Source organism: Mus musculus, chromosome 11, assembly GCF_000001635.26.
Source record: "Mus musculus strain C57BL/6J chromosome 11, GRCm38.p6 C57BL/6J".
Lineage (NCBI taxonomy): Eukaryota > Metazoa > Chordata > Mammalia > Rodentia > Muridae > Mus > Mus musculus.
Window position 1 is genome coordinate 104263554 of NC_000077.6, and position 19474 is coordinate 104283027.

General features: G+C 48.7%; 1 protein-coding gene across 9 annotated transcripts in view; it reads left to right on the top strand.

Annotated features, from left to right (window-relative positions):
- Positions 1–19474, top strand: part of Mapt (microtubule-associated protein tau) — a 102682-nt gene that overhangs the window by 34145 nt on the left and 49063 nt on the right. For all 9 annotated transcript variants that reach the window (XM_006532407.4, XM_030245631.1, XM_006532408.4 and 6 more), the window contains exon 2: positions 18815–18927. In XM_006532407.4, coding sequence (XP_006532470.1) covers positions 18828–18927 — 100 coding nt within the window. In that variant the 5' untranslated portion in view covers positions 18815–18827. The remainder of the gene's footprint in view (positions 1–18814; positions 18928–19474) is intronic.

A 19474-nucleotide genomic window follows, 5' to 3' on the forward strand; every position in this document is an offset into this window, starting at 1 on the left:
TACATTCAAAGCCAACGAGAGCTACATAGTGAGACCCCATCTCAAAACAAACAAAATACCAACCAATCCATGAAGGATATGGTTGGACGATGGACCTACCCAGCTTGAGCCCACCCCCAAAGGTCACCTGAAATGCTTGAAACTAGGAGTGTTTTAGATTGGGGGGGGGGGCATGGGAGGTTTGGGAGCATTTGTTTAGATATACTAGTTAAATATTCCTGATCCCAAAGCCCTAAATCCAAGTTTCAGAGACTGTGGAGAGATGGCTCAGCAGATAAGAACACTTGCTGCATAATCACCAAGACTGGAGGTCGGATCCTAGCATTCAAGTAACAAACTGGGCATGCATCCCAAGCATGCCATCGCCCCAGCTCTTGGGAGAATGGGGGTAGGATGATCTATGGGGCTTGCTAGCTTCCAGCCTAGCCTAGAAAATGTGGGTGCCAGGCTCAAGGAGAGACCCTGCCTCAAAGGAATCGGCTGAGAGTGATAGAGAATGTTGCCTTCTTCTGGCCTGTACACATGTGTGCATACACAGACACATACATACATACATACATACATACATACATACATAGACAAAAAGTATTTGGGGTTTTTGTTGGTGGTTGGTTTTGAGACAGGGTCTCTCCGTGTAGCCTTGGCTATCTGGAACTCACTTTGTAGATCAGACTGGCCTCAGACCCACAGAGATCCACCTGTCTCTGCCTCCCATGTGCTGGCATTAAAGGCGTGCGCCACCATGCCGGGCCTGGGACATTCACCCTGTGGTAGTATCATGTGATTGTCACAAAGGCTCTGTAGGAAGTAGACTCATTCTTTGAAGGGAAACTTGTCTACATCTTCTCTATGCCTTGCCCCCTTCTCAGACTGAACATGGCTTCCCCCTCCCCCAGGAAGTTTCTTAGGGACGTAGAAGCAGCTGAACCTCACATACTTCAGGGAAAGATGTGAATATGAATATTCATGCAGGCACATATGCACTTTATAATATAAATATATACCTAAATAGAGACAGCTGAAGTATGGCCCTTTTAGCATAGGTAAGGCTGAATCTTGGGCCTCTGGTGTTTATTGTATTACTTAAGCAACTCTTCTATAGGTTTGAAACTTTCCAAAATGGATCCTCGGAGGAAGGAGCACCAGTCAGCCCTCTGCCCTTTGCTACAATGGGAATATACTTTGAGCCCACAATAATAATTTGACAGTTTAATTCGTTGAGTGTCTGGTGAGCCTTCCGTGTTGGGAGTGGGAACTCTTGGGCTGTAGCTGTCCAATGTCCACACTTCCAGGGTACAGATGTTTCGCTCCACTGACCTGTAGGGTGAGAGGTCCTGGTTTGATGTGCTGACTCAGCAAAGTGCACTGGCTGAAGTTCATGCCTTGGCAGCCTGCTCCTCCCCGCCCTGCAGTGGCCCAGCCTCCCACCCCCAGCCTCAGATTCCACCCATTGCCTTGCACCGCCTCTTCCCCACCTCACAACCCTTGCTTACGGTTCTTTTCCCCTTTTCTTTTTTTTCTTTTTAAAGATTTATTTATTTCATGTATGTGGGTATACTATCACTGTCTCCAGATGCACCAAAAGGTGGCATCCGATCTCATTACAGATGGTTGTGAGCCACCATGTGGTTGCTGGGAATTGAACTCAGGACTTCTGGAAGAGCAGTCAGTGTTCTTAACCGCTGAGCCATCTCTCCAGCCCCTTCTTCCCCTTTTCTATTTCTATGTTCTCCCCCATGGCCTCCCCTGCCTGTATATATTAAACTAAATAACTCTCCTTGGGCTGGTGAGATGGTCCAGTGTTATTACCACATAAATGCAAACCCAAACATAATGACCTGAGTTTCATCCTCAGAACCCATGATGGACTAAGAGAACTGACTCCTGAAAGGTATTCTGTGACCTCCACACATGTGCCATGGGACACGTGTGTGCGTGTGCACACATACACATGGTTAAAATCCCAAAGGTATTAATAGTTAAAGAATAAATTAAGTAAGTCAGCAACCTTAATCCTTATGACAACGTAAAGCCAGGGTCTCTCTCATTCATCCTTCGCCCGCTTCTGTTCCCAGCTGGGTCTGATTTGGGAGTTTTTGCGGTTGTTTTGTTTTGTTTTGTTTTGTTTTTGCTTTCTGTACTGGTCTTGAACCAGGGCCTTATACATCTTAGGCAGACACTCTACCATTGAGCCATATCTCTAGTCCTTTTTATTACTTTAATTTTAAAACAAAGTCTCAGTAAATTCCCCAAGCTGCCCTTGGCCTCTTTATATAGCCCACAGAGGCCTTGAACTTTTGATCCTCCTGCCTCAGCCTCTGAAGTAGCTGGGATCACAGGCCCAGCTCCAGATGATTGTTTGCTGAGGTGTCCTTGACAGTTCCAACATGTTCACCCTCTTCACAAGAATCCATAGGGACCTGGGCTTTGCCTTTCCCCCAAAGCACCTGTAGTTATCAGCAGAGCCAGCAAGACCCTGTAGTTTCCTGTTCCAGCCCCTCTGCCTGGATTGTCCCCCACCCCATCCCTACCCCCGCCTCACTCTCCTTGAGAACTCGTCCACATCCTTTGGGTCACAACATGAATTTCACTTCCCCAGGGAACTTTTCTCTCAACCTGTCCAGGCTTATGACCTACTTAGGAAAATACAGAAAGAGCTCAATGAATGTTACCCACGCCCCAAAGCAAAAGCAAAACCTCATTGTGTTTTAATCCTACTTAAACCTCCCCTCTTTCCTTGTGAGTCTCCCCACCTGCAATCCAGTCCCCTAATTCTCAGGTATAGATTGCCTGCTCATTGTTCGATGTTAATAGATCCCTGAAGCACAGGCTCCCGGGTAGCTGACCATGATGTGCCCGCCTCTGCCAAGCTAAGTCCTCTCTGGATGGGGTCTGGTGCTCCAAGGAGGGCTTTATGCACCTGTAGAATTTGTCTTGTTGCTAAGGACTATGGGAGGAGATGGTGAGATGGCTCAGTGGACAAAGACACTTGCTACCAAGCTGACAACTTGAGTTCAAACCCCAGATCCCTTGTGGTGGAGGGACAGAAGTGACTCCAACTAGCTGTCCTCTCACCCTCACATGCTTTTGCCATGACATGTGCATACACACATACATGATCAGATAAACCAGATAGGTGGGTAGGTAGATAAACAGAGATAGATGATAGGCAGACAGATAGACAGATAGACAGACAGACAGACAGACAGACAGATATATACATACATATATACAAACATACACATACATACAAACATATACACATACATATATACATATGTACATACATACATACATACATACACGTTTCTTAGACTTGGTTTTTTTCCAGCATGTGTCACAAAGCAGGAAATTGAGGCTCAGACTGGTTATGTCACTCACCCAAGATCACATGGCCAGCACATCAAAAACTAGAATTTGAATTCAGCTTCATGGTGTTTTTATTTGTGAGTTCATTACAATAAAATTATATTTTTTAAAGAGCAGAATTTGAATTCAGCTTTATGATTTCTTAAAAATTTTGAGTTCATTACAATAAAATTATATTTATTAAAAAACAACAACAACAAAACCGAATAAGCTGGCTATGATATCTCAGGCCTTTAGTCCCAGCACTTGGGAGGCAAAGGCAGGCAGGTCTACAACATGAGTTCCAGAGTTCCAGGATAGTCAGGGCTACACAGAGAAAATTGGTCTCAAAAAACAAAATAGAAAAAAAAAAAAAAACTCAGAATTTAAACCTAGATCTGTCAGCCACAGCCTGTATTTTAATACCTTCCACCCCCAATAACCGATTTCCAAGATTAGATGTTCTATCTATGACTTTCATCCCCAGAACACATGATAACTATTGTTTAGGAACGAGCCCACGGCAATTCCAAATACACCTATTTCTGCTTTGTCACAGCTGTCTGGTCCCTGCCAACAGACCAGGGAAGTAGGTCACGGCTGCAGGGACCACGCGCTGGCTGCTGCTTCTGTTTCCGGGACCAGGGGTGGTCAAAGCCTGCCAGGAGTATCACCCTCCACTGGCCCTGCTTGGGTTTCATATCCTGAGCTTGGGGAGCCGTGACCAGGTCTCACAGTGCTGACTGTTGCCTTCTAGAATTCTCTGTCCGTGGCTGCTATGTGAGGCAGTGTCTAGAGGCTCGGGCACTGGCAACAAGCGGGTATTGATGAGATGAGCTAGGAGTGTGTCTCTTCATTCTCCTGGGGACCGTTGCAAACTGAGAGCTGTTGAGTGCTGAAGGAGGGTTACCTCTTAACTCACCTACAGAACAGTCACATGGAGCTAACCTTCGCTTTAATAGCCCACCTCTCTCTATTATTTTCAAAGTAACCATGGTGTGAGCTGTTTGTAACAATGGCCAGAGAAGAAACTGTTACTTTAATGAACTCACTGTGCCAACAGGTTTTGGGGGTTGTTTGTTTGTTTGTCTGTTTGTTTTTTGGGTTTTTTTTTTTTTAAGTCAAAATAAATGGCTGGGCATGGTGGTGCATCCCTTTACTCTCGGACTCATGAGGCAAAGACAGGTGGATCAGGCGGATCTCTGTGAGTTCAAAGCCAGCCCTGAGCTTCAGAGTGAGACCCCGTCTCCAAACAAAATTAAATAAAATTCATAAAAAATTTCAGTAAATGTTAGTCAAGATGTAGTGTTCCTTGCCTTTAATTCCAGTGCATGGGAGGTAGAGGCAGAAGGCTCAACAAAAGTACGAGGCCAGCCTGATCTACATAATGAGTTCCATGTCAGCCCTGTCTCAACAGCTCACCTCCCTGCAAAATAATGCAGACAAAGAGATGAGAGTTCGCCTTGGTGACATGCTTACACATACATGCCTGTCATTCCAGTACCTGGGACCCTGAAACAAGAGGATTGCCATGAGTTTAAGACTTGCCTGGTCTGCGTAGCAAGATTTTGTCATAAAGGGGTGGGGCCTGGGGATGTAACTCTGTTAGAGCACTTGCTTAGCATATCTGAGGCCCCGAGTTCAATCCCCACCACTACAAAGAAAAAACAAAAGTGTCTATCCATGTATGCCTAAGTTTTGATCTTACCATTGCAGCCTGATAGTGTGAAGCTTTGTTTTGTTTTGACTTTTGTTTGTTTGTTTTTTCAAGACAGGGTTTCTCTGTATAGTCCCAGCTGCCCTGGAACTCACTCTGTAAACCAGGCTGCTAACCTGGAACTCACAGAGATCTGCCTGCCTCTGCCTCCTGGATGCTAGGAATAAAGGCATACCATGCCCAGCTTGTTTCTATTTTAGATATAGGGTCTCACTTGATAGCCCCGGCCTGGAACTTGTGGCCAATCCCCCTGCCTCAGCTTCCTGTGTTGGGGGGTTGACTTCAGATTTGCTATGAAGTCAGTGATGACCTCAAACTTGATACCCCTGCCTCTCCAAACTCTAGGATACAGGTCTATGTCATCAGTTCCAGTTTGTGCAGTTCTGGGGTCCAGCCCAGGAATCTGTACCTCTTATAATAGGCACTGTACACACTGAGCTATATCCTCAGTCTTGGAGAAATGGTGTGTGTGTGTGTGTGTGTGTGTGTGTGTGTGTGTGTGTGTGTGTGAAGGAGAGAGGGCCTAGCAGTTAGAAGTATTGTCTGCTCTTCTAGAGGACTCGGGTTCAGATCCCAGCATCCCTTTCAGGTAGCTCACAACCTTCTGTCTTCAGCTCCAGGCAGCCCCCTGGCAACCGTGGGCCTACAGAACACACGTTCCTCACAAACATGGAAACTGCTGGCCCAGACTGGCACAGCCCAGAGGAAAAGCCAACTTTTTCCCTTTGTCACTCACAGACTGGGCCACTTCCCATATCTTGTGTAGCCTCATCATAGTGACATCCACTCTCCTTCCCACCGAGAAGGTGAACCCTGGACCTGAGGCCACCTCGAGCTTTTCTCCTTTGAGTTTAACCCTTGTGGGTTAACGACTGGGAAAAGCACGGGCAAGCACTTGGCTCTGTCTCCCCGAGCTAGCTGCCTGCATCCCAGCCTCATGGGGTGACCTCCGGTGGAAGGTCAGCAGCTGACGTTGTGCTTGGCCTTGTCCCTCCTCAGAGACCTTCCCCTCCTCCCAGCAGTGGGGCAGACTCCCTTGGGTAGCCTGCCTCTGCTCTGATCTTCCCTCCACCATTCCCCTCCCCGGCAGGGGCCTCTTCAAGGCTTCATTATGCAACCTGATATGTTCTTGGCCCAAGACCTGCCTGGAGCCGTGGTCAGGAGTGTCCTTGTAGGCAGCTCTGGTGCTCACCACTCCTGTCCTTTGGAACCCAGAGGTGGCAACGGCATCTGGATTGTACAGGACTGCTGGTTCCCCAACAGTCTCAGGACCCAAACTTGGGAGCAATGCTCTTTGTTAATGTCCAGCTCAAAGGCCCAGCAGTCTCTGGCTCCTGTGGCCCTTAGGGAGCTATCCCCTGAAGCGGGTGCAGACTTTCAACATTCTTTGGGCCTCATGCCTCTCCCATCTGGGTCCCTCCAATATATTCTCTTTCCAGTCACTCTTTCCCACCCCTCTGCCTCTCTCTCCCATCTCAGGAAAGCTTGTGAGGTAGCACATGCAGGCCTGGAAGTGAGACCCGGGAGGGGAGTGTGGAGAGCACTCTACGTAGCCACTATTCCACTCTCCCGGCCATTCAAGAGGTGCCTGCCCCAGACACAAGTATTGACAGGTGTCCAGTAGCTCAAAATAGTCCATTCAGGAGTCTCTACCTTCAAGATGCTTACTATCAGTGGGAAACCAGAGGAAGGCGTGACACTGATAACCTGCCTGCCCAGTGTCAAGTGGAAGACAAGAAACTCAGCGATTCCTGCCGGTGTCTCCAGATTGTTCAATTCTAGCTCAATCCTCCAGGGAAGGAGACAGGACCAGGGACACCAACTATGGAATTCTTCCAAAGAGATTGTGATGATAGATCTGTTTCTGGTGTCCCTAAGCTTTCTCTGCTCTCCCAGCCTTAAAGGGCAGGGGGAGTCCTCTGAAACCCACCCTTTGCCCCAGCACCTTCCCTGGTAGCCATCTGGTCTCCTTGTCCATGATCTCCCGCCCTTTCCTGTTCATGAACGCTCTACTTTAATGTGTTAACCCAGCATGTGGCCTGTCCCTCTCCATGCAGGGACGGTTGATCTGCAAATCCTGTGGCCCACCAGCCCTAGAAGGTGTCCTCTGGCAGGGCCTTTGCCCTGTGCCCTCTGTTCCCTGGTGGGAAGTAGCCTGAATTCCACCACTGCCCTATCTTTTGGGATCCCCACCTCACCTCCAATATCAATCCTGAGAGTCTACAATGGGCAAGCCACCTAGACAGTTTAATGCAGACAGAATTTCCCTAGTGACATGGCTTAAGCCAAAGCCAGATTGACAGCAGGGAACTCTGTGTACAAGCCATTCCTCGGGATGACTTGTTTATCCTATGGATCCTGAGGTCCCTGTGGGGAGACTGGAGACAGGGAAGCTGAGACCAGCCAACAGCAGACTCTGCGGGCCAGCTGGGAGTCCTAGCTTGTGCCCAGGTTCAAAGGGCATCTCTATTTTTAGACACGGACAAAGAAAAGAAATTTAATTTCTCACCTCTTATGCAACTTTTTATTTGGGGTGTTTTGTTGTTAAATTGATGTTTTGCTTTTAGGCAGAGTCAAACTATGTTACCCTGGCTGGCCCGAAATTCACTATGTAAAACAGGAACCAGGCTGGCCTTGAACTCACAGACTTGCCTCTGTGTCTGTCCCACCTCATTGCTGGGATTAGTCATGAACTGCCACATCCAGCCCTTATGTAACTTTTGAAAACACTCTCCTGTTCTTCTTCTTTTTCCCTCTTCTTTGTTTTTTGAAATAGGATCTTGCTGTGTAGCCCAGGCTAGCCCTGAACATGTAATAATTCTGCCTCAGTTTCCCCAGTGCCAATAGTATAAGTATGGACCCGCGACACCCACCTGTGTATGATTTTGCTGGTGACTCCTGGGACACTCAAAAACCCAGAGGAGGCACGTAGCATGATTATCATTCTGTTTTTCCCTCTTGATGTGTACATGTGCACACAGTACAACCACACATACACATGGACACATGTGTGCACACATCCTCAAACCAACATACACATGCTTGTGTGCATATGCACACATATACACATGCATATGCACACCTACACATGTGCTTGCACATACACAAACACATATGTGTGCATGCATGTGCATGCACTAATGTGCTCTCCCTCCCTCTCTTCCACGATGTTTTGTCCTTTTTAATTTTCCGAGTAGAATTTCATTTCCTAAGTTCTTTGGGCTTCTTTCTCATTCCCTTCTTCCCCCCATCTTTCCCTGAATCCCCCTTCCCCCACTCCCACCAGCCTCCCTGTTTCTGGACATAATTCCCATGCAGGCCTTCTTTGGGTCTTTCTGCTGCTCAGTGGACACTTGGCAACCAGCAAGGCCGCGGCTTCAGCAGAGTGTTCTTGAAGCTCAGAACCTAAATGTGTGCCCGGGCCTCCTTTCTCCTGCCTCTCCCTGACCTAGATTTCTGCTGTGTCCACTCTAAGTGGTCCAGGTCTACAGTGCCAGTCTGTCCTGGGCGGGCTGGATCTGGTGCAAGCATAGTTTGTTTTGCCCAAATGAGAGCATGTTTATTGTCCTTTATCAGCTGTCGACATGGCAGATGTTGGGAAAATGCTACAGTGAGGAAAGCAAGCATTCACAGGGGTCTCCTGAGGGGGCGTTCACAAGGCGGTGTCTCCCAAGGGGACAGCTCCCTGCCATACTTTTAAAGAAATGCCTATTCTTCCTGCAGCCTGAGGGTTTTTGTCTCCATTCACAAACACGTTCTCTTTAAAATGATATTCATGAATAATTTCTACAGTTGCTCTTCGCTCTTGAAGGGGCCTTTGTAGGCCCCTCACCCCTCCCACAAAGCGGTTGGCTTCACGAAGGGTGTGCCAGGACAGGGTTTTGGCATAGTCCCCGGGGTGTCACGGGACCAGGGGATGATCTCACTGGGTCCACCATCTGCCCTGCCTGGCCAGAGGCTGCATCGGGAGGGCCAAGGGGCACCACGTGCCCTGGGTATTTTCAAACAAGAACCTTTAGAGAGAGCTGGGAATTCTTTGGCTAATGGGTGTTTCTCCCCTTGTAGGCTCCCAATTCTATAAAACTCCAGAGGCTTCTGCAAGGGCAGCCTCAGGCAGAGTATTATTATAACACAACCTGAAGCAAACCTGTACCATATGAGGATCTGGGGTGAGCTGAGACATTTGCCCTGAGAGGCTGTTTGGTCTGAAAATACAGCTATCCCATAAAGGTTTAGATGCCCCCATAAGGCTTTAATGATAATTACCAGAGACCGCCCTTATGTAGCTCTTAAAACACATGTATTAATTGTTTAACCCTCACATCTTCTAGATATCTGAGGCTCAAAGAGGTTGAGTGACTGAACCAGGGTCACACAGCTAGTAATGAAGGATCCAGGCAGCCAAGCCTGACTTTGCCCTGTCCTGTTGTGAATTCTGTTCCTGCTGCCACCACTTAGAAGGAAGGGGGTGCGGGCAACCAGATATGGTGGCACGCATCTGTACTCTGAGCACTTGAGAGGCTCAGGAAGGGTTCAGAGCCAACCTGGGCTACATAGTGATGCCCTGCTCCCACCCCTCCGCTGAAGAGAGAACTCAAACCTCAGTGCCCTTGACCCAGGGGGTCATTTCTTCCTTTCCGTGTGTTTGTGATGGACACTGTTTATTTTCTGTCTGTCCAAGGCTACACCAAGTTCAGGGCATTCATTACAGAGGGACAACTGCTCCTTAGCCACAGCTCCTGACACTGCCCTGCCTCCACACCCTTCATGACATGTCCTCAGACTCAAAAAATAGGAATGAAGACATCTAAAAAAATTGCTACCTTCCCTCCCCCAATTCTCCTCTTCCTTCCCCAGCTTCCTTGTTATCCCCATCTAATGAAATGTCTTCCCCAAAAAGAGCCAATTTCGGCCTGTTTCCTGTGGCCTTTCAAGCCCCTGCCTCCCCCACGGCTTGTGGGCAAATCCCCAGCAAGCTGAGACTCCGGTGGAACAAAGTTCCAGACTCAGTTTGTCCCCCCAGATCTGCTTCCTCTTTCCTGTGCTCACCCAAGGACAGCACTAGGAGTGAGGGGCCAGTACCCTAATCTTCCCCGGGGTTGCCCTTTACCCTACCTCTGCTGAAACCACCCCAGAGGTCCCCCACTTCCCCTCCCCTCCAACTGACCCACCCGGCCCTTGGATGCCATCTCTCACCTCTATCTAAGCAGAGTTCAGGTTAGCCCTGAATGAGTCTCTTCTGGATAATCCTTATCGTCTCTATTTTCTTTATTATTTCTTTATTTTTTATTTATATTAGTACACTGTAGATGTCTTCAGACACACACCAGAAGAAGGCATCGGACCCCATTACAGATGGTGGTGAGCCACCATGTGGTTGCTGGGAATTGAACTCAGGACCTCTGGAAGAGCAGTCAGTGCTCTTAACCGCTGAGCCATCTCTCCAGCCCCTTCTCTATTTTTTTTTTTTTTTTTGAAGTCTCCTTATTGGGTGTCCATGTGTCATGGTGACAGGTCTCTTCAGGCTACTGCAGTTGCAGCCACTAATGTGCCACCTCTCACAAGCAGTATTTTAGTGACACTCACAGCCATCCCGCATGACTGCAGTAGTTCTGCCCTGTTACACAAAAAAAAAAAAAAGACCCTGCAGTTTGGATGGGGAAGGTGGCCTCAACATCTCCCCTCTGGTGAGTTTCCCAGCTGACTTAAACATACCTGGCTTTTGACTTCACACTAGTATTCTGTCTAGACAAGTCTAGGGAGAGATGTGAACCAAGAATCTCCCTCAGGGTGATGATTCAGATCCCCAAGCTAGAAAGTTGGAGAGTGGGCCACCCATTCACCTAGTAAACTGAGCCCGATGCATTCTGGGAGGAGGTGGGAGGAGGTTGGGGTCGCCCCATTCCGGTTCAGAGAGGCTTGATGCAAAGAGGCCATCTCTGATCCTGAGGTCTGACTTCAGGGGAACCTGGCTCAAAAGGAGCAAAGGGGGTCCCCCTGGGCTCTCCTGTGAGCCTCCCTAAGCCCCTGCCATGAAGATGAGGGTGTGTGCTTCCAGGTGCTGTCTAGAAGACAGATGAGGGCTGAGGGGAAGGTTCAGTGGGTAAATTAGCACTTGAGGTCAAGCATTAGAACCTGAACTGGAATCCCTGTTTAAAGCCAGACACTGTCACACTGAGTGTCTGTAATCCCCGTGAGTCCAGAGGCAGAGCCAGGAGACTCTCTATAAGCTGGCAGACCAGCTAACCTGATAACCCACAAGGCGAGAGGTGAGGACTGACACCTGAGGTTGTCCTCTGACCTCCCCATGCACAATGTGGCTGTGTAGGTCTGCAGTTAGACAAGACCTCACCCAGCGTCAGACTGAAGGCAGGGTGATTTAAGGATAGAATTGAAGAAACGCACAAGTAGTGCCTGGCTATAGAATTATTTGCTCTTATTAAAGGAAAATAAGCAGGGTTTACAAAGAGGGAGGCTGCAAACCAGGTATGGTAGCTCTTGCCTGTAATCCCAGCCCTTGGGAGATTGAGACAAGAGGATCGGGAGTTCAAGGCCAAGCTGACCTACATATAAGACCTTGTCTCACAAGACAGGGGAGAAATGGAATGGAGGGTTTAAAAGCTTCCCTTATCCATCCAGGCCTCTGCATTCAGAGGACTCGGGTAGACTTAAAGTGGTGACAGGGACACTGGTGTCTCTTGAACCAGTCAGGCTCAGCAACCCACCTCTACCCATTAAGATATGTCACATGATAGCTCCTGCCCCCAAATTACTTGGGTCTGGGGTGTGTTTCAGTGACAAAGCAATTACACTAAAGACACACACAAACACACATACACACATACACACATACACACACACACATCTCAGCAAGGGAAAGTAGAGGGAAACCAAAGCCACACAGACAATGCAGACTTTATTTTTGGGGAAGGGAGAGTTGAGACAGGGTCTCACTATGTAGATCAAGTTTGTCTTGAACTCCTAGAGATCCGTCTGCCTCTGCCTCCCGAGTGCTGGGATTACTGGCGTGCCCCACCTTTAATGCTCAACTATTTGGCCATATCAGTGGTTACAAGGCATTTTAGTTCAAACAAGCAAACAAAATCCCCAGAAACTCTTACTTAAAACCAGAACTGTAGCCAAGCATAGTAATACACACCTCCACTCCTAGCAAGGGGCGGGGGTGGCTGGGAGGGAGGGTCAAGCAGGAAGATCATGAGTTCAAAGCTCTCCTGGGCTATTTAGCAAGATATTTCAAAAATACCAGAACTGTCCTCTCGGGCACAATGTATGGCTTTTCTACCCTGGTGGACAGCAGCCAGCTGACATCAGCCATGGCATCTGTGTGCACACAGCAGCACCACCTCCTCTCTGGAGCGACTTCCCTTCATCTTTTTGCACAAGTGCCCGATTGTTCTCCCTTGATGGAGGCTCAGAATCATTTCATCTCCTCACCAACGTGAGTCTCCTCTGTGTATGCTCAATTTCCTCACATTTAATTCGGCCATTTTGCTTGATACTTGGGTCCGTTATTGCTCTGTTCTAGAATGTTCCGTGGTAAACCGCAATGTGATATGACGATGAGCTCAGAGGTCAGCCTTGCAAGAGCACCTGTCCTCACCTGCCCTTGTTAGAGAGACGAGTGGTGACATCCAAAAGGATATGTAACTTCTGAGCCTCCAGAACCTGCCCTCAAGAGGGCCCTTAAGCCTTGGAGGACGATCTTGTCTTTCAGTGCAGCCTGATCCCCTGGCTGTTCTGTGTCCATACGGGAGGGCTTTCCTCGATGCCTTGGCTCCAGTGGTGGCAAGACTGCCTGCTGCTTCAGCCGCCTTTATATGGAAAAGTGCAGGAGCTGGACCACAGGCATTTGCATCTAGAGTACGAGAAGGGCCTCAGAGGAATCCAGGTTTTTATTTTCAACTTTGGTTGAACCAGTGTTCTCATACTCCTTAGCTGACATCGGCTATTGCTGATAACTCACGGAGCCTCAAACTTGACATGTAGCTGAGGAGAGCCTGTGTGTTAGTCAGGGTTTTTATTCCTGCACAAACATCATGACCAAGAAGCAAGTTGGGAGCCAGGCGTGGTAGTGCACGCCTTTAATCCCAGCACTCCGGAGGCAGAGGCAGGCGGGTTTCTGAGTTCTAGGCCAGCCTGGTCTACAAAGTGAGTTCCAGGATAGCCAGGGCTATACAGAGAAACCCTGTCTCGAAAAACAAAAACAAAAAAACAAAAAAAAAAAAAAGAAGAAGAAGAAGCAAGTTAGGGAGGAAAGGGTTTATTCAGCTTACACTTTCACATTGCTGTTCATCACCAAAGGAAGTCAGGACTGGAACTCAAGCAGGTCAGGAAGCAGGAGCTGATGCAGAGGCCATGGAGGGATGTTACTGGCTTGCTTCCCCTGCCTTGCTCAGCTTGCTTTCTTATAGAATCCAGCCCAGGGATGGCACCACCCACAATGGGCCTCCCTTGATCACTAATTGAGAACATGCCTTACATCAGGATCTCATGGAAGCATTCTTCAAGGGAGGCTCCTTTCTCTGTGATAACTCCAGCTTGTGTCAAGTTGACCCATAAAACCAGCCAGTACAGCTGGAATTCCCTCCGTCTCCCAAGTGCTAGGATTTGAACCCTGGCTCTTTGAATACTTTCTTCATGGCTTCGACAAATTAATCTTTCTAACCTATGGAAGCAAGGACAGCAACCAGCTGTTGTAGCCATTAAATAAACCAATACCAGGAACCACTTGCAACATGGTTTCTGCCCTTAGGAGAATCCTGCTTCCTGCCTACAGACACTGACAGAGTCCAGGGGAACAGAACAGAAGCAGAAGAGAGATGCAGTGAACACGGCAAAAAAAAAAAAAAGCCTCTTTTAAAAGATTTCCTACTTTATATGGGAGGGTGTTTTACCTGCATATATATTTTGTGCCACATGCATGTCTGTGCCCACAGAGATAAGAAAACAGCATTAGGCATGGTTGTGAGCCACCAGATGGGTGCTGGGAACCAAACCTCCGGTCCTCTGGAAGAGCAACAAGTGTTCTTGACCTCTGAGCCGTCTGGTAAGCCCTTGATTTTTTTTTTTTTTCCAGACAAGGTTTCTCTGTGTAAAGCCCTGATTGTCCTGAAACTCTCTGTAGACCTGGCTGGCCTCAAACTCAAGAGACCCACCTGGCTCTGCCTCCCAAGTGCTGGGACTAAAACGTGTGTGCCACCACAGCCCAGCTCAGCCCTTGATATTTTTTTGAACCCAGGTCTTTCTGTGTTGTCCCAGTTGGCCTTGCTAGTGGTGTGGTCAAAACTAACCCTTGAGAGCAATGTCCATTGGGAGGTAATTTGGAAACTCTATCTCTACTTGCTTTTCACCAAATCTGCCTGCTATCTATTCTAGATTTAGTGGGTTTCTTTGGGGCGATGGGGTTGTTTGTTGAAACACATATGTTTCTATGTATATATGTAGGAAGGTAGGTAGCCTCAGCTGGCCTCGAACTCCCAGAGATATGCCTGCTTATGCCTCTCAAGTGCTGCTGGGGTTAAAGGTGTGTGCAACAACTCCCAGTTAGAATTTGTTGTTGTCGTTAAAAGAAAAACAGACAAACAACACTTTATGGACATAATTAACATGATGTAAAAGTGATGTTTCAATACATTCACAAAGCAATGCAGTCATCCCTTTTAACCCGAGGCCAGTTTGGGTTTTTAACCGGAGGTTGCTGAGGACGATCCATCCTTCCTGAGAAGCAGAACCTGACTGTGGCAGATCCGCTGAGTCACAGCGTCGGTGTCCGAGCTGAACCCGGGTCTGGCGTCTGGCGCCCCCTAGCGAGGCCTGAGTGGCAGAAAACCCCACTCGGCGCTGCCCGGAGCACCGCGGGCCCCCCACCCCACCCCTCGCACCCAGGAAGCTGCTGGGTCCAGGTCTCACAGGCGTCTGAATCACAAACCTCAGACCAGCCTCACTCCGCCCTTTTACGGGGGAATGAAGGCTTGTGGGAAATGAAGCGAGCGATGTGGGACAGTCGCTTAGAAATGGGTTTTAGTGGCAAAAGATCTGAGTTCGAACTCTGCTTGCCCTAGCTACACGGGTTACTCAACGTCTCCAAGCCTGTTTCCTCACATATGAGAAGGTACTAATTATTCCTTCTGGCGTGGTTGTACGTCAGACATGATGCTGTAAACTGCAGGGGCTGGAGTTTAGAACCACTGTATTTAATTATGCAACTACCTAAGGGTGTTGAGGCCCCTCTCTTACCCAAGGAGCTCTCCAGCAGCTCAAGGGCTGGTTATAAGCCGTTTTGCCAGGAGCAGGACCCAGGCAATGAAGCCATTGTAGCTACATCTATTCAAGAAACAAACCCCAGACTAGGGCAGTCTGCAGTCCAGGGAGGTTCCCGTCTCCCTTGGGAAGAAGACTGGAAGATCTGGGAGCTAGGAAAGACCAGGGCGTCCTTCTGGAGCCTGAAGGGAACTGCTAATTGGTATTTGTAGACTTCTCCAGCAAGTTGAAGCTCCAGAAGGGAAATCACTCCCCAGACCCCAGCACCACTGGGAACCTTGCTCCCAGGGTAGCAGGGTTGGAAGCCAGAGGATATCACTCATGTCCTCAGTAGACTGTCAAGTCCCTGTGGCTGCTTGCCCATCAGGGATTCTCATCCGGCCCACCGTAAAGGTTTACAGTGAGCTCAGAGGCTCTGCCATGGAAAGAAGCCGAGGAAAAAATAGCAGACAAATTCAAGAGAGCAAGCAGGGCCCCAGGAGTGTTTCAGAGAGTCAGCAAGGTGGCCAATTACTGAGGGTTCCCTTGCCCACCTCCTGACACTTGAGAGGGCCACCCAAGATGGCAAATGGGCTGTACAGAAGACAGAAGGACCGATGTCTTTGAGCCTGAGTAGCCGCTGTTCTTCAGGAACAGAAGGACCTGGGACTTCATCTGCACATCCCTGGGCCTCCAAAGGTCGGGGAAGTGCATCTGTTAAGGTGGCAATAGTCATGTCAATGGAGATATTGATCTAAAAGGATAGCCTGCAAGGGCTCCCGAGGGGCCTATGAGGAGCACTCTGTCAACAACTGCCTTCTTTGGCAGGTGTCTGGTAAATACTTCCTGGTGCCAGGTCTTGAGGCTCTGAGGCAGGTGTCCCACGTGCCTCTTCCACTCCTGTGTCATCAGTGTGACTCATAAGGCTGGGAAAGGGTCATCCCCTCTTGCTCTCCAGGGATCTGTTCTTTCTGGGGTTTGGTCCAGTGAAACCTCAAGGATGTTCCAGAACATTCTTTTTTTTTTTTTCTCATCACCCTCCCTCCCTTCCTCTTCTCTCTTCCTTCTGCCTTCCCTACACTGCAGATGGAACTCAGGGCCGTGTACATGCTAGGCTAGTGTTCTACCATGGAGCCCCATCCCTGGCTTGGATTGGCTCCTAGGTCCTGAAATCCCAGCCGACCAAGCCCAGCCATGGAGGGTATAAAGAAGGAACCAGATCCTAAGGGCACCTGCCCTCCCAGGACTGGGGACCTACCTACTTACACAGTTTTTCCCATCCCCCACAAAGGAAAATCGTGACCCTTGAGATGTGCACGGTTTATTTATTTTACATAGTAAATAGTAGCCTGTGTTTTTAAGGATGATTTAATTTCTGCCCAGACCCTGCAATTCACCCTGCTTCCAGGGGGCGTGTCTGGACCTCTAGCTCTGACCGGAAGGTGGGATGTGTGCAGGGGCAGAGGGATCATTAGGAGCTGAGTCATGGCCTGGATGGTGGTGTATGCGTGGGTTTAATGAGACAACTGAGCAGTCGGACACACCATGGACCACCATCCCCAATCTACAGGTAACCTGCAGAGCATCGCCCAGATGCAGGAGTGATTCTTGGCTCTCCAGCTCCCACGATGGGATATATGGAAACTTCTAGAAACAGCTGAAGACAATCCAACATGGAAAGCAAGCAAAACTCCACATTGAGAATACAGGATGTCCAAGAACATACCACCCTGAATGTGGGTGATCTCATCTGATCTCTTAGACTCTACACAGCGTCAGACCTGACTGGTGCTTAGATGGGAGAATATAAAGAGGAGTCGCTGTGCAGGGATTCTTGCTGATAACTCATTTATTTACAGATTTTTATTTATTTTTTAAATAATTATTTATTTATTTTATGTATATGAGCACACTGTAGCTGTCTTCAGGCACACCAGAAGAGTGTGTGGGATCCCATGACAGGTGGTTGTGAGCCATCATGTGGTTGCTGGGAATTAAACTCAGGACCGCTGGTAGAGCAGTCAGTGCTCTTAACCTCTGAGCTATCTCTCCAGCCTCCTAGTTACAGACTTTTAAATTATTATTATTATTTGGAGAGTATAAAAAATATACTAGAGAAGGGACAGCAGTTAAGAACACTGGCTGCTCTTCCAGAAGACTTGGGTTCAACTCCCATTACCCCATGGCAGCTCACAAGTATCTGTCATTCCAGTCCCAGAGAATCTGACCCTTTCACACAGTCATACCGGCAGGCAGAACACCAATGCACATAAAATAACTTTTAAAAGAAATGAAAATATACTGGAGAAGAGACAGGTCTGGCCATCCGCTGGTCCTAGCACTCAGGAGGCTACGACAGGAGGATTAAGAGTTTGAGGCTCACCCAGGTCTCAAAAGTACAATGAAGGGCTGAGGAGACGGTTCAGTGCATAAAGTGCTTGTAGCACAAGTGTCAGGACCTGAGTTCAAATCCCCAGAAACCACATGAAGCTAGACACAAGCAGTGATCTTCAGCAAACAGAATGGCCCCGTTGTCCTGTCCCCATGGTGTCCCTTTCCCTTACCCCTCTTTGCCTAGCCATCTAAGCCCCTGCCTTTAGTGTACTTGTGGATTTTAATCACCTGCCTAACTGCACTCTGGCTTTGAAAATCAATCTACCAGTTTCTAAGCCACACATCCTGTGCCTATGTCTTCCTTTTCATCTCCTTTACCCACATCTAGTTCTGACCTTTGAATCTCTCCCTGGACATGGTTGTCACCCCCATGCCAGCAGGTACTCTTATACTCCCATTAGCCCTGCACATTGCTGCCAAGTTCACCTTAGGGTACCTCTTTGGTGCTGTCCCTGCTGGTGAGCAGAGTCCAAACCAGCCACTTCATCCTCCTCCAGACACTGCTATGCCCTGCAATTGACTCGATTCATAACTGACTGGGTGGACATGCAGGGGCTGGAGGAGGGTGCTGGCAGATCTTCCCGTCTAGCTGCAAGGCAGGGCGCTACCTCCGTAAAGATGCAAGCGCAGCCTGCACAGGGGCCTGGGTTCCACAGTCCTGGCCATAGTCAGCTGGCATTCACAGAACAAAGCAGCCACTCTCTTCCTCCCAGCCTCCTTTCCTGAGGAGAGAGGCCCTGCAATCACCTTCCCTCCATAACTACTTACAAGTCAACAGCACTTCTCAGTGATATGGAACCATCGGGAATGGCTGTAAGTCACTGCCTCATCTTGCCTCATCTTCTTATGGCTTCAGATATGAGCTAATGAAATGGCAGATGACAGGAGACAGAAATGTCACCTGCTTTAGTGGGGATGCTGAACACTCATTGAGACTGGGCATCAGTTTTGCCGGATGGGAAACTGAGGCTCTCCTACTGTGACCTGCGGGGAGGAGTGGCTCTCTCCTTGTCCCCAACTCCATACCCTAAGAAGTCAGATCACTAGACTCAGCATCCCACCTGTAACCAATTCCATTGTCTTTTTTTCCTCCAGGCTTTGAACCAGTATGGCTGACCCTCGCCAGGAGTTTGACACAATGGAAGACCATGCTGGAGATTACACTCTGCTCCAAGACCAAGAAGGAGACATGGACCATGGCTTAAAAGGTCAGTGGGGTGGACATACACAACTGGCCAGTCACAGTGGAGCACAGTCTGTGTTCTCCTCAGCAGGAGCTGACAAGAGGGGTTCAAATCCAAGATTTTAAAGGAGTTGTTCATACCTTACAACACTAGGACATCAGGAGAAGGATGTCTTGTTAATTCGAATGGACTAAGAAAAGTAAAAATTCGAGGGGGTTGAATATTCACCTTCCCAGATAGCATGACAAAAGGGGGGGGGGCGGTCATTCTCAGTTCTACAGCAGTCCTTAGCTACACAAACCTGGCCATCTGGACTCTGTCAGGCAAGAGTATGACGGCACCAGGTTGGGTGTGACATGTTGCCACTATCCAGTAATTCCAGTATCCAAGTGGCAGAGGCAGGAGGATTGCTGCCAGTTCAAAGCCAACCTGGTGTGTAGAGTGAGTTCGAGTTCAGCCAGGACTACATAGAGAGATCCTGTCTCAGACTGTCTTAGGGCTAGAGAGATGGCTCAGTGGCTAAGAGCACTCGCTGCCCTGGGCATGGTGGCGGCATGGTGGCGCATGCCTT